The 14,147-nt window shown below is 49.6% G+C and overlaps 1 protein-coding gene across 1 annotated transcript; it reads left to right on the forward strand.

Annotated features, from left to right (window-relative positions):
• The first annotated feature begins 2,790 nt into the window (after window positions 1-2,790).
• Window positions 2,791-13,959, forward strand: LOC147366326 (UL16-binding protein 3-like). Its single transcript, XM_086318305.1, has 5 exons — window positions 2,791-2,973; window positions 10,562-10,825; window positions 11,060-11,335; window positions 11,963-12,095; window positions 13,473-13,959. The coding sequence occupies exons 2-5, from the start codon at window positions 10,789-10,791 to the stop codon at window positions 13,615-13,617; spliced, it is 591 nt and encodes a 196-aa protein (XP_086174431.1). The 5' UTR covers window positions 2,791-2,973; window positions 10,562-10,788; the 3' UTR covers window positions 13,618-13,959.
• Window positions 13,960-14,147: the final 188 nt, after the last annotated feature.

Below are 14,147 nucleotides of genomic sequence, written 5' to 3' on the forward strand. Positions count from 1 at the left end.
CGGTGACTTGCCTTACTACAGCCCTCCAAAAAGCAGGACATAAGGCTGTTAACTTTGATACACTCAGAGAAATAACTCAAAGACCAGATGAAAATGTAGCACAAATTCTAGCTAGGTTAACAGAAGGCATTGTTCTGTTAACCTAGCTAGAATTCTGTCCCCACAAAAATATACAAAATTAGATCCAACTTCAAAAGAAGGTACTGTTGTCCTGAATACCCATTTGATTCCCAATCGTCCCCAGACATTCAAAAAAAGCTAAAAAAAGGCAGAGAGGAAGGCCCGCAAACCTCTCAACGAGATCTTTTAAATTTGGCTTTAAAATTTTTCAATAAATGGGAAGAACAGGCAAAACTAGTAAACGCTCAAAGAGATTAGGCTAAATATCATCTCTGAACCTCTGCTCTACACAGCTCCAAACCTTAATCCTCTGACAGAGAAAAGAAATCATCTAGGCCCTGTTACAAGTGCAGTAAAGAAGGGCACTGGGCCCGCTCATGCCCAAAGCCCAGGTCCCCTCCAGGTCCATGTTCTAATTGTGGCATAAAGGGACATTGGAAGGTGGACTGCCCTAATCCTCTCTAGGGATCTGGACATCTCCTCCCAGTCCCGAGCAGGAGTCCTCAGACCCAGCTCTGCCCAGGCTCCTCGGACCGGCTGCTGAAGACTGAAGGTGCCCAGAGCCCCAGGCCCCAACTCTCATCACCTTTACGGAGTCCAGGGTATCTCACAGTGGCAGGGAAGCCCATCTGTTTTCTTATCAACACAGGGGCCACCTGTTCTGCCACACCTGCTTATTCCAGAAAAACTAGTCTTTCAGATCTCTGTCGTGGGGTTGACGGTTTAGTGCCTACACCACAGATTACCAAGCCTCTGCCTTGTACACTTCAAAATACCCCTTTCTCTCATTCTTTCCTCATACTCCCAAAATGCCCCACTCCAATCCTTGGAAGGGATCTACTCTTCAAATTCTAGGCTTTCCTCACTGTTCCAAATCTTTCTCCTGACCTGGCCTGGCTACTCCTTCTCGAACCTACTATTTCTTCACCTCCCCCATTACCCTCCTCGTCTGTAAACCCTATAGTCTGGGATACTCCCACCATACTCCCATTTATATTTGTCTAAAAGATCCAACAAAGTTTCCCAATCAACCTCAATATCCTATTTCCCAAATACATCAACAGGGATTAAAACCCAACATCTCTAAGCTGCTACGTCAGGGTCTCTTGTGCCCTACTCACTCTCCTTATAAAACGCCTATCCTACTTGTTAAAAAGCCAAATGGCTCCTACTGTCTGGGTCAGGACCTGACCCAGGGATTAAACCCAGGTCTCCTGCATTGCAGGCAGGTTCAGAGCTACCATATGATACAGCAATCCCACTCCTAGGCGTATATCCAGAGGTGATAGGTGATGGAGAGAGAGAAACTGGGAGTTTAGGATTGACATATGCACACTACCATACTTAAAATAGATCACCAACAAGTACTTACTGTGTGGCATAGGGAACTCTGCTCAATATTCTATAATAACATAAATGGGAAGAGAATTTGTAAAAAAATAGATACATGTATATGTTTAATTGAATCACTTTGCTATACACCTGAAACTAACACACATTTTTAATCAACTATATACTCCAATCAATATAAAATAAAAATTTTAATTAATTAAAAATAATAAATATTGATATTGAGCATCTTTTTACATGCCTATTGGCCATGTGTATGCCTTCTTTGGAGAAATGTCTATTTAGATCTTCTGTCCATTCTTTAATTGGGTTCCCCGTTTTTATTACTGAGTTGTAACAGTTTTTCATATATTTTGGAAATTAAGCCCTTGTCAGCTGCATCATTTGCAAGTCTTTTCTCCCAGTCTGTAGTTAGCCTTTTTTGTTTTATGGTTTCCTTTGCTGTGCAAAAGTATGTAAGTTTGATGAGGACCCATTTCTTTATTGCTTTTCCTCATCTTTTTGTTTTCTGTTTCTACCAGAGTAGAAGCCATCTTGAACGGGCCTTCTGTCAGGAACTTTAATTCCCCTTAGATGGTTGCTGGGAAGAAGAGAAAGTTAGTTGTTTTTTTTTTTTTTGAATGACAAATAATACTGGATCATTATAACTTATGTAATTTCCAAAGTTGTACAATTATACAAAAAAAAAAAAAAAAGGAGGGCACACAACCTGTAGAATTACACAGAATCCTCTTCAAAATGCATTGGCATTGAAATTTTGAAGGAAAAAATAAACAAATGGGACAGAAGCAAACTTGCAGAGTGATGAACTGGCCTAATTTCAATACTGTTGTGTCTATGGGACTCAGGAAGCTGGAGGAGAGGGAGAGGGCGAGAGAAGGGCAGGTCAGTGGAACGGTCAGGACACAGACGACGTTTATCAATTAAGTTTGCCACCTGAACTGGCACCGGAAACAATAACTGGGTTGGCTGAAAAGTTTCTTTAAGTTTTCATAAGATGGTATGGAAAACCCTAAGGAAACTCAATACAATGAAGAAGTCAGTGATCATCCAAGGCAAGCTCAAGATGGGGAAGCAGGAAGCCCTGAGATCGCCCCTCCAAGACCTTCTTGCCAGAAATTCTTCCCTGACGACCTCTGATCAATTTCTATTAATTAGGAAGACCAAAATGACAAAATGATCTAACTAGGAATGTTCTGGCTATCAGACCACGAAACGCTAAAATAAGTGGTTAGAGGAGGAAGTGGCAACATCCTGGTCGCAAGCTAGCAGTCTGGGGAAACCGCAGGTTAATGACTTCACCGGCCTGGCCCTGGGGCGGGGCGCCCGGGCTGAGGAACGCCCGCAGCGCCCCAGAAAGGATCCGCTCCTCTGACCCGCCATCCTCCACTCCTGCAAAATCGAGATCCAGATGGCAAAGGGAGAGAGAGATAGGTGGCCCTGAGACCCGTCTTGGCTTCCTGGACTTGCTTCTCATTGTCTGGTTCAGCGGGACGCCCGGCGGTGAGTTCCGGGATGAACCTGCGCGGGGCGGGGGCGCGGCGCGGGGAAGTTGGGTGCGCGCGGGTTCGCGAAACTTCTTAAGGGGTGGTGCCGCCGCCCTCTCCTCTTTTCCCTCCCCTGGGTCCTTTACACCTCGGTGGCTCCCCCGGGCTACTTGCGGGCTCTCCGGGCGAGAACAGGGGTGCCTTGGTGAAGCAGTAATGCGGGGACTTTGGGAGAAAACGGGGCCAGAACGTACAGGAAATGCTGTTGAGGCCCGCCAGGGCTCAGCCCGGCCCTGGGAAGTGGGAGTCCTGGAGCCCAGGGAAGGGACCCAGAGACGCCCTGAAAACCACAAGCCCATGATCTGCCCTTCTGCGCCGTCGCAGCCGCCGCGCAGCCGCCGCTGTCCTGCGCCAGGCTCCAGCAATACTGAACCTTGAATTTCCACATGTTCAAGCTGGCTTTAGAAAAGGCAGAGGAACCAGAGATCAAATTGCCAACATCCGCTGCATCATCCTAAAAGCAAGAGAGTTTCAGAAAAACATCTATTTCTGTTTTATTGACTATGCCAAAGCCTTTGACTGTGTGGATCACAATCAACTGTGGAAAATTCTGAAAGAGATGGGAATACCAGACCACTTGACCTGCCTCTTGAGAAACCTGTATGCAGGTCAGGAAGCAACAGTTAGAACTGGACATGGAACAACAGACTGGTTCCAAATAGGAAAAGGAGTCTGTCAAGGCTGTAAATTGTCACCCTGCTTATTTAACTTATATGCAGGGTATGTATGTATGTATATACATGTGCATGTATATATATCATATACATATATATCCATGGGATTTTCCAGGCAAGAGTACTGGAGTGGGGTGCCATTGCCATCTCTGACCTCAAAGGCAACTATGTGTAAAAAATTTACATAAACGTTTTCAGTTCAAGCTAATAAAAGTGATATTGAGAAAGTATTCCACATCATTAAATCTGTCTTCGAAAGTTCAGATGCTAAAGCATTCCTAAGGCACGTGTTCTGGAAGACAAACGTGCTTCTGTGATGCTGGGTGATGTATGTGACTAGCTGGCTCCAAGTGGGCCTCGACAGGCACCTTCCTCCTGATGCTGGGGGACTGTGAGAGGAGAGTCAGACACAGGCCCCCAGGGCTTCATGCAGCTCTGTGAGACACCGGGCCAGCTGCTGGAACTCCATCTCTCCTCTGGATCGAAGGCCCAGCACAAGCCAATACAGCAAATAGTTCATCAGGACAGTTGATAATCTGGGCTATTTGGTAACCCTCTTTCAGGTACTGGGCCACATCAAATGGGTAGATGTCCACTTAGGGCATTTGGCCAGAGTCATAAACACGTGGGCTCTTTTAGTAGCAGCATGCTGACTTCTTAGTTGTGGCATGGAGGATCCAGTTCCCCGACCAGGGATCAAACCCACGCCCCTGCATTGGGAGTGTGGAGTCTTAGCCACTGGATCACCAGGGAAGGATGGAGAACTCATTTTTAACCAGACTTTCAAAGGCCATCCATCGATCCCGTGTTTTTGTTGTTCCCCAGACAGTGAGAGTCCATGAGGAACAAGACTTGGAGAGGGATTGGCTTTGCTCTTAACTTGAAGTTGTCATCAATGACAGTGATCCTAGCTGCCAGGTCTTTGTGGAAGACTTCTCTTCTGACCAGGTAGCTCATTCCACAGGCAATCTGAGCAGCCATGTGAACTAGGTTTCGTTGAGAAGTTGCCTGCAGACTATTGGTCTCTACATATTTGCACTGTCGTAAAAACAATTTAAGATACCCCCAGTTAATGTAAGGCAGTCCACCATGGGCTTTTCCGCTTCTTCTGTTCACACGTGGCTAATAGGAAGATTTCTGTGATGAAGATCTCATAGCTCTCAGCTTTCAGGGAGCATCGCTATCAGCTGAATTTCACAAGCTCGAACTCTAACTGTTTTTACAAATGCTTGTTGCTCTTTATCTGGATCTTTTTCATCTACATAAACCCCATGGATACTACACCAAAAGGTACCTTCTGTGTATATCTTTTGAGTTCCTCTCCCTGGATAGATATTTTGATATCATTCACCTAAGCTCTGGCCTCCAAAAGAGCGACACTTCTCAAGTCGTACTCCTCTAGCCACAAGGTCAGATAACTGGAGATGGGAGTTGTATTGTTGGATGTGTTGCCTCTCACATACCGAGACATCTGGGAACGACTGGGACTGAGACAGCCCTTGGGAACTACTGCTGGTGCTGATGCTATCTCCCAGTTCAATCCTTTTCACACTATGAAGATGCAAAACAGCTAATACTAGTACTACAAGAAATATACCTGGACAGCAAACCCCTAGGCTGATATAAAACACACGTGTAGACATGGCTGGAGCTGCATGTACAGGATCATAAATGGGTTCCTCCGCTGGTCGTTTTGTCCAAGGCTGGTTTTCCTTCCTTGATTTCTGGATGGCAACTTTTCCTTTGTTTCAACTCTAAGATGTGAAGCTTTTTGAAGTTACTGTCAAGTTGAGGTGCATTTAGTGTCGTAACTTCAGAATCTACTTTGCCAGGACAGGACAGCTCAAGCCCAAACACTGATACAGTGCGTGGGAGTTCTGGGGCCAAGGGGCGCTGGGGCAGCAGGCAGCCTAGCGGACCCAAGCGGTACTGGCGGCGGCCTGCCGGATCCCCATCCCAGGGAGACCACCCTGCACATCCATCCTGCTGTGAGTGCCTGCCTCTACCACCCAGGAGAAGCCAGGCCACCTGATGCTGCCCACCTGGCCTGAGCCCTTGAAAGGTGAATAGCTCCTACCCCGGCCACCCTGCTGGTGTTAACTGATCCATGATAAAGAGCGCTGGTCCTTCAAGGGCCTAGAGCAGTAGAGAAGGGACCTATTCCTTCAGCAGTAGTAAGAAGGGACCAGAGAGCAGTAGGGAAGGGACCTACTTCCCTTCAGCAGTAGTAAGAATGTTCCAGAGAGCAGTAGGGAAGAGACCTACTTCCCTTCAGCAGTAGTAAGAATGTTCCAGAGAGCTGTAGGGAAGGGACCTACTTCCCTAAGTAGTAAGACGGGACCAGAGAGCAGTGGGAAGGGACCTGCTGGTCTTTCAAGGGCCGAGAGGAGTATGGAAGAGGCCTACTTCCCTTTTGCAGTAGTAAAAAGGGACCAGAGAGCAATAGGGAAGGGACCTGCTGGTCCTTCAAGGGCCGAGAGCAGCAGGAAAGGGGCCTACTTCCCTCAGCAGTAGTAAGAAGGAACCAGAGAGCTATAAGGAAGGGAACCTGCTGGTCCTTCAAGGGCCGAGAGGTGTAGGGAAGGGGCCTACTTCCCTTCAGCAGTAGTAAGAAGGGACCAGAGAGTCTCAGGGAAGGGACCTACTTCCCTCAGCAGGAGTAAGGAGGGACCAGAGAGCAGTCGGAAGGGACCTGCTGGTCCTTCAAGGGCCAAGAGCAGCAGGGAAGGGGCCTACTTCCCTTCAGCAGTAGTAAGGAAGGACCAGAGAACAGTAGGGAAATTACCTACTTCCCTTTAGCCCCAGTAAGAAGGGACCAAAGAGTCATAAGGGAGGACCTGCCACTCCTTCTTTTGCCAAGAACAGTATGTAAGGGGGCTACTCCCCTCAGCAGTAGTAAGGAGGGACCAGAGAGCAGTTCAGAAGGGACCTGCTGATCCTTCATGGCTGAGAACAGTAGAGAAGTGGCCTACTTCCCTCAGCAGTAGTAAGAAGGGACCAGAGAGCAATAGGGAAGGGAACCTGCTGGTCCTTCAAGGGCCGAGGGAAGTAGGGAAAGGGCCTACTTCCCTTCAGCAGTAGTAAGAAGGGACCAGAGAGCAATAGGGAAGGGAACCTGCTGGTCCTTCAAGGGCCGAGTGAAGTAGGGAAGGGGCCTACTTCCCTCAGCAGTAGTAAGAACGGACCAGAGAGCAATAGGGAAGGGAACCTGCTGGTCCTTCAAGGGCCGAGTGAAGTAGGGAAGTGGCCTACTTCCCTCAGCAGTAGTAAGAAGGAACCAGAGAGTCTCAGGGAAGGGATCTCCTTCCCTTCAGCAGGAGTAAACAGGGACCAGAGAGCAGCAGGGAAGGGACCTACTTCCCTTCAGCAGTAGTAAGAAAGGACCAGAGAACAGTAGGGAAATTACCTACTTCCCTTTAGCCCCAGTAAGAAGAGACAAGAGAGTCATAAGGAAGGACCTGCCACTCCTTCTTTTGCCAAGAACAGTATGTAAGGGGGCTACTCCCCTCAGCAGTAGTAAGGAGGGACCAGAGAGCAGTAGGGAGGGACCTGCTGGTCCTTCAAGAGCCGAGAGGAATAGGGAAGGGACCTACTTCCCTCAGCAGTAGTAAGAAGGGACCAGAGAGCAATAGGGAAGGGAACCTGCTGGTCCTTCAAGGGCCGAGAGCAGCAGGGAAGGGGCCTACTTCCCTTTTGCAGTAGTAAAAAGGGACCAGAGAGCAGTAGGGAGGGACCTGCTGGTCCTTCAAGAGCCGAGAGGAGTATGGAAGGGACCTACTTCCCTTTTGCAATAGTAAGAAGGGACCAGAGAGCAATAGGGAAGGGACCTACTTCCCTTTTGCAGTAGTAAGAAGGGACCAGAGAGTCTCAGGGAAGGGACCTCCTTCCCTTCAGCAGTAGTAAACAGGGACCAGAGAGCAGCAGAGAAGGGACCTGCTGGTCTTCAAGGGCCGAGTGCAGCAGGGAAGGGGCCTACTTCCCTTCAGCAGGAGTAAGAAGGGACTAGAGAGCAATTCAGAAGGGGTCTGCTGATCCTTCATGGCTGAGAACAGTAGAGAAGTGGCCTACTTCCCTTCAGCAGTAGTAAGAAAGGACCAGAGAACAGTAGGGAAATTACCTACTTCCCTTCAGCAGCCTGGAAAATCCCATGGATGGAGGAGCCTGGTAGGCTGCAGTCCATGGGGTCACTAAGAGTCGGACACGACTGAGCGAGTTCACTTTCACTTTTCACTTTCATGCATTGAAGAAGGAAATGGCAATCCACTCCAGTGTTCTTACCTGGAGAATCCCAGGGATGGTGGAGCCTGATGGGCTGCCGTCTATGGGGTCGCACAGAGTTGGACATGACTGAAGCGACTTAGCAGCAGCTTTTGAGGTATAGGTATATTTTTACAAAATAGTTTTAAAAATTGTTTAAACACACATATTTGAACTAACAATCTTACTACCAACTGCTTTTTATTTTCTTAACTTCTACAAGGTAATGTAGTTGATTCACCTTTAAAGTTTTGCTTTCTTTCACTAGTGTTGAGAATGATTTGTCTTCAACATGCAGTACTTTTTATTAGGTAAATAAAAACCATCCAGCAGTTATGGGCTAATGCTCCCCGCTTCTTTATTACAGAGTAGCTACCTTGGTCCAAAGTGCCATACAGGAATCCACAGATGTGAGCAGAGGATAGTGGCCATATAACAACTCTGGGCTCACATCTAGGCCAGAGATGTGGGTCTTGTTTGTTCCTTGTGGCCCTGCTTATGCCAAAACACATAACCACTTCTGTCCTATGACGGCTGGCCTAGCTGAACTAATGACTAGGGGTTGATGAGCACACATCACGATGGGCAACCCCAGTCCCTGACCAGAGGCCTCATCTCTGCCAGGCCCCAGGACCACACCAGGAGCCACGTTTAAATGGTGTGACTTTCCCCACTGCAAGTGGCATGGCCTAGCTTCAGAACACTCGGGATCTGTGTTGTGAGCCTTCACATAGAAAATGGCACGTAGCACCTTTCTGGCCACAGATACCTCTGATGTCACCGGTTCTGCTGGGTCATCTGCCCAAGAAGCAGCTCCAGCCATGCCCATCATTCACCTATTGTGACTGCTTTTGTGCTGGGACAGCAGGTTGCAGCAGAGACCTAGGGTCGGCAAAGCCTCAAGTATTTCTTCTGTACCATTACAGGAAACCTAAGGCCACAGTGGTATTAAATGGAGATAGGATAGGGACCACACCCCTGCAGCCCTCGAGAGGTTGTAGATTGGTACCTGTCTCTGTATTTCCTCCAGGATGTTGTACACACATACTATTGGGGATGGGGAAGTAGGGTCTGAAGTTTGAATCTGGAATTGACTACTACAGTAGTCTTCACCCCATGATAATCTACTAGCTACTCAGGTCTCCATGCCTATCACAAGGCCAGGGCATGTGAAATGACCGCTGTGTGGTCTGTGGACCCAGTGATAACCACTGTAAGCAGAACCTGGGACTGCTGTCCACTGATGGCCTGGTACTCCAAGCATGGCTTCAACAATTAGGGGACCATGATGATGCTACGATTCCTGTGCCTGATATTAGAAACACACTAGGTGCAATGTGAATGTGAGAGTAGTTTCTGCTTCTGCAGGTTCACTTACCCCAGTAAATAACCGTGTGGCTCTTTGGGAAAGAATGGAAGGACTTTTGCACTAGATGTGGTGATGAAAGGACCCTCCTCTTTAGAACATGGCTTCTTTCTCTGGTGACACCTTCTGAGAAGTGGCTCAGATCTGGAAAATGGGCCTGGATCAGGTGTTTGGTAGGAATGGCTGCCTTTGGCTTCCTGATTATCCAGCTTTGTGTTCTGTCTTTCTTTAATTCTTTCTATGGTACAGTTTGTATCTGGGTTCCTGCCCATCTGTTTGCCTTTAGGATCGCCCTGTTCTATGAGCCAGTATCATATTCTCTGCAGTCAGGCCCTGGCTGGCATTGAGACTCCCTAATCACTTTGACCACTGCACCTACTTTTCTGCGGCCCTAGAGCACCCCTACTTGGAATCTGATTTTTCTACAACTTCCATCCCTGTTCCTGGTAGAAGCCCACAGGAGCACGGTCTCCTACCACCATCCCTGACCTTCTGCAAAAGTCAACCTTGAGCTGTTGGAGATGCTTCTCATCTGCGCTTTCCTCTCGAGCTCCATAGAGTCCATCAGGCTTTCCCATGGAGCTGGTGGATTGCACACTCTCCTGCCCTTTCATACCGTGTCCACCCTGGCAGATTCACTTCTCTGAGCCTTGGATCGCCTCCTCTACCACCTGCCTCGGAAGTTCTGGATTTTCTCTTTCATGCCCGATGGGCCAGGCCTTTCTCCAGGATTCCAAGACCTGTCCTAGTGGGAGATTACCATGTCTCCCCAGCCTTGCTAAGCCCAGTGACCCGTGATTATAAACTCTCCCTTCCCCAGCTCTGGGTTCTGAGCTCATCCTTCCCAACCCCAGCCTCACTGACTGTGATCCGCTTCCTCAGGAACAGCCCCCTCATCCTCTGCATCTCTCACAGGACACTCAGAGAGAAGCTGACAGTCCTCTGGATTTAGGCCTTTCCTTCTGAACCAGCCTGGCCCATCCCTGGGAAAAGCATGTGTCGGTTAGTGCCACGTGCGGAGCTTGTGAGCAGAGTGGAAATGGGGCATATCCAGGGTTGTGGTGTTTCTTGCCTGACTGAGGCTTTTCGTCTTCCTCAGTCATACCAGATGAGGGGCTGGGGAGGGCAGGCCGGGCCATCCTGCTCTGTCAGCCTAGACCTGCAGTCCTACTGTGCTCTCACAGAACTGGGGTGGAGGGCTATGGGTCTTCTTCCAACCTCACCCTCACTGCGGTTTGCCTTCACAGACGCTCACTCTCTTTCCTTTGACTTCACCGTCGATCCTCAGCCCAGACCTGGACATCCGTGGTGTGAGATTCAAAGCCAGGTGGACGGAAAGGTTTTTCTCTCCTATGATTGTGGTCATGCTAAGATCATACTCCCAAGTGTATTGGGAGAAGAAGTGAAAACCATAAAGGCCTGGGAAACACAGATCGAAACACTGAGAGACATCAGGGACTGGATCAAGGACCACATGCATGACTTTACACTGGAGAAACACTTGCCCAGAGGTGAGTTAGAAAGTCCAAGTACAGGAGGGCCAGATTAGGGGCTCAGCTACATTCACTGTTTATAAGTAAAAAATATAATTGAATACTGGTCCTTCCCTAGTAGTCCAGTGGAAGGAGTGGCCTCTGGGGAGAGCACAGGGCCACATTAGCTGGGCCAAGGGAGGTGGACCCAGGTGGGGCAAAGAATCTATCAAGCCCAGAGGCTGAGCTCTTTCTTTCCCATGGTGGGGGCAGACCCTCGCACCCTGCAGGCCAGGATGACATGTCGCTGTGAGGATGACAGACACGTCAGTGGATCTTGGCAGTTTGGCTTGAATGGAGTAATGATCCTCCACTTTGATTCGGAGAATGGACACTGGAGAGTGGATCACCCTGGAGGCAGATGGATGAAAGAGAAGTGGGAGAATGACAGAGCTGTGACCAACTTCTTGAAGAAGGTCGCCATGGGAGACTGTCAGGGTTGGCTTCAGGATTTCATGGTGCGATGGAAGGAAATATTGAAGACCACGGGTAAGTGAGAAGAGGAAGAGAAAGTGATACTCCTCTCATGGTGACATGGACCCACCCCTCTGTGTGTGTTTGTGTCTCTGTGTGTGTTTGAGGAAGTGATCCGTCAGAGGTGAGTTGTTCCTGGGAGAGCAATGATCCGGGATGCTCTGTCATTCTCCTTCTTCTTCTACCTCCTGATAGCTCTCCTCACAGCACAGGCCTTTGGACAACTGAACATGGATTTTTGCTGATCCCAAACCTGTAGACATCTTTTTGATTTCTGGGATTTATTTTTCACTGTACCCTCTTTCCAGAATTTTCTTTCAAATGTCACCAATCCTTCTTCTGGAAATCTGTCAATACCACCTCTGCTGTCAGCTCCTGAGGATTCCATCCTCAGGTCACCATCTCTGATGTCACAGCAGGACTGAGTGGCTGTGTTGGAAACCCTTCTCCCCCATTAGCTGTCAGAGCCCCATGAGGAGTGGACTCCTCTCTTCCCTCCGTCTCGCCTGGGGATCTGTCTCAGGGGCCTCCATGTGATGGGTGTAAACTTCTGCATAATAGGAGTACCTGAGTCAGGGGAGCGAGGAGGCATTTGCCAAGTTTGGGGTCTGGACAAGGGCTTCACTCTTACTCTCCTTGCAGCATCACCGACCACAGTCCCACCTACAGTGCAGCCCACGGCCCCACCCATCAGTCACGTCACCTGGATCGCCCCTGGGGTTCTCGTCAGTTTTGTCATAATGGGCATCGTAGCCTGGATCCTTTACAAGAAGAGGTACTGAGGGCAGAATCCAGAGGGAAGGCGGGGGCACAGGGCCTAGTGTGAGGACAGGGAAGGGAATCCCACAGGCTGAGTCACAACTGTTGCTGCTCCAGGAGTACAGGCCTGGCCTATCCCCTTCCCACAGTCTCTACTGTGGGGCTCCTGCTTGCCTGCTTGACCCACTTCTAATATGCCACTGCATATTTAGAGCCTTTGGAGTAGGGTCTGCAAACGCCTTCCCACCCCTTCCTCCTGGATTTGGGAATCCCATGCAACCCCTGCCCTTCACTGAACCTCCTCATCCTGGAAATGAGCCAGGTGAGTGAGACCTCATATAACCTGACAGCAAGAACTCAGACAAGCTCAGGCCTCAGTTCTGATAGCTCCTCACTGTCAGATGACAATGGGAAGTGAGGGGTGGCTGGGGCACAGGAAGGCTGAGGGCCTATTGATGCTTAAAGGGTTCAGCCAAGTCCCCTGACTGAGCACAGACTGCTGGCTGGCAGGGCCCCGGTAGGTGGTGTGAGAACAGCAGGCACTCAGGGCGAGGGCAGGACTCACGGGGGCTGAGAGCAGCATGGGGGCTCCACATGATGTGTCAGCAGGGAGGGGACCCACCCAGGGGCCAAGACGAGAGGGGCCGGGCTCTCATCCCAGGAGGAAGGGGCAGGAAGGCCTTTGCAGACCCAACTCCAAAGGCCTGTTCTCACAGGAAGTGGCCTGGGTCAAGCAGGCAAGGCAGGAGCCCCACAGGAGAGACTGTGAAAAGAGGTAAGGCCAGGGCTGTGCTCCTGGAGCAGAAGCAGTTCGGACTCAGCCTGTGGCCTGCAGGTCACCAGCCTCCTGGGGACTCAGAGCCTCCATCACTGAGAGGCCCTGCCTTGTGCAGAGGTGCCTGGGGATGGGTGGGCCTGAGCTGGGGTGGAGGCGCCCAGCTAGGAGGGACCAGGAAGAGATGGGGAGCAGGGACCCTGGTCCTGAGAGCTGTGTGTGCTGCTGGCTGAAGCTGGAGGGGAGCGAAGGAAGGAGGTTTGCCTGCAGCCCCCCAAGGCTGTCAGGAAGCAACACCCCTCCTCCGAGGACATGCTCCCTGGTCCTTTAGGCCCACCTCGTGGAGGATCCGGACCTGAGTAAAGGGAACAGGTTGATTCCTCACTGGCTCCAGTCCTGAGCCTAAGCAGGGGGTGTCAGGGCCTGTGGTGACTCTGTGATGTAGGAAGGAAGGAGGAGATGTCTAGAAGCTGCTGGGCCTGGGGTGGGGGTGGGGGTGGAGGACATAGGAACCCCTCAATGAGGGAGGGGCTGGAGGGGAGGTTGGGGAAGGACAGCCCCAGGAAAGTGACAGGAGTTCCTCAGCTTCCTGGACCAATACCAGTTTCTTTTCTGCAGGAGACTGTGTTCCCAGGAAGCCCCTGACAGGTGCTCTGTTGGCCTCAGGACTCAGTCTTTGCTTGGCTGCTTTTGTTCCCCTGCTGTTCACTTTAGAGCCAAGAGATCAGACCTTAGGAATCCCAAGTCTGTCTACCAGTTATGATGACACAGTGGCTGCACCATCTCGAGTCTCTTGTCAAATCTGATGAGCATCCTCCTCAACATCTTTATTTTTTTCAAACCTAGTTTCTCTTGGTGCTGAGTGACGGAATCCCTGAACTGAAACTTTCGACTACTTGAACAAGAGATCTCCACAAACAGAACTCTTTCAGTCTTCTTCTAATTTTTGGAAAATTAGACTTTTCCCTGCATTGTGACCTTATTCTTACAAATGATGATATTGCTGGAAAAATACATCTGTTACTACAGGACTCAGGGATTTTTTTCTATGTCCAGAGAAACAACTTCAGTGTATTTTCAATGGAACAAAATTTTACGTTGACTGATTCCCTTCATAATTTATTACTCTATTGGCACTGAGTCATGTTTGATTCTTTGTGACCCCATGGACTGTAGCCCACCAGGCTCCTCTGTCCATCAGATTTCACAGCAAGAATACTGGAGTGGGTCCTTATTTCCATCTCTAGGGGATCTTCCTGACCCAGGGATCGAATCCTTGTCTCCTGTGTCTCA

This window comes from Bos grunniens, chromosome 9, assembly GCF_055505025.1.
Source record: "Bos grunniens cultivar Pamir isolate PY7600 chromosome 9, Bosgru_T2T1.0, whole genome shotgun sequence".
NCBI classification, from domain to species: domain Eukaryota; kingdom Metazoa; phylum Chordata; class Mammalia; order Artiodactyla; family Bovidae; genus Bos; species Bos grunniens.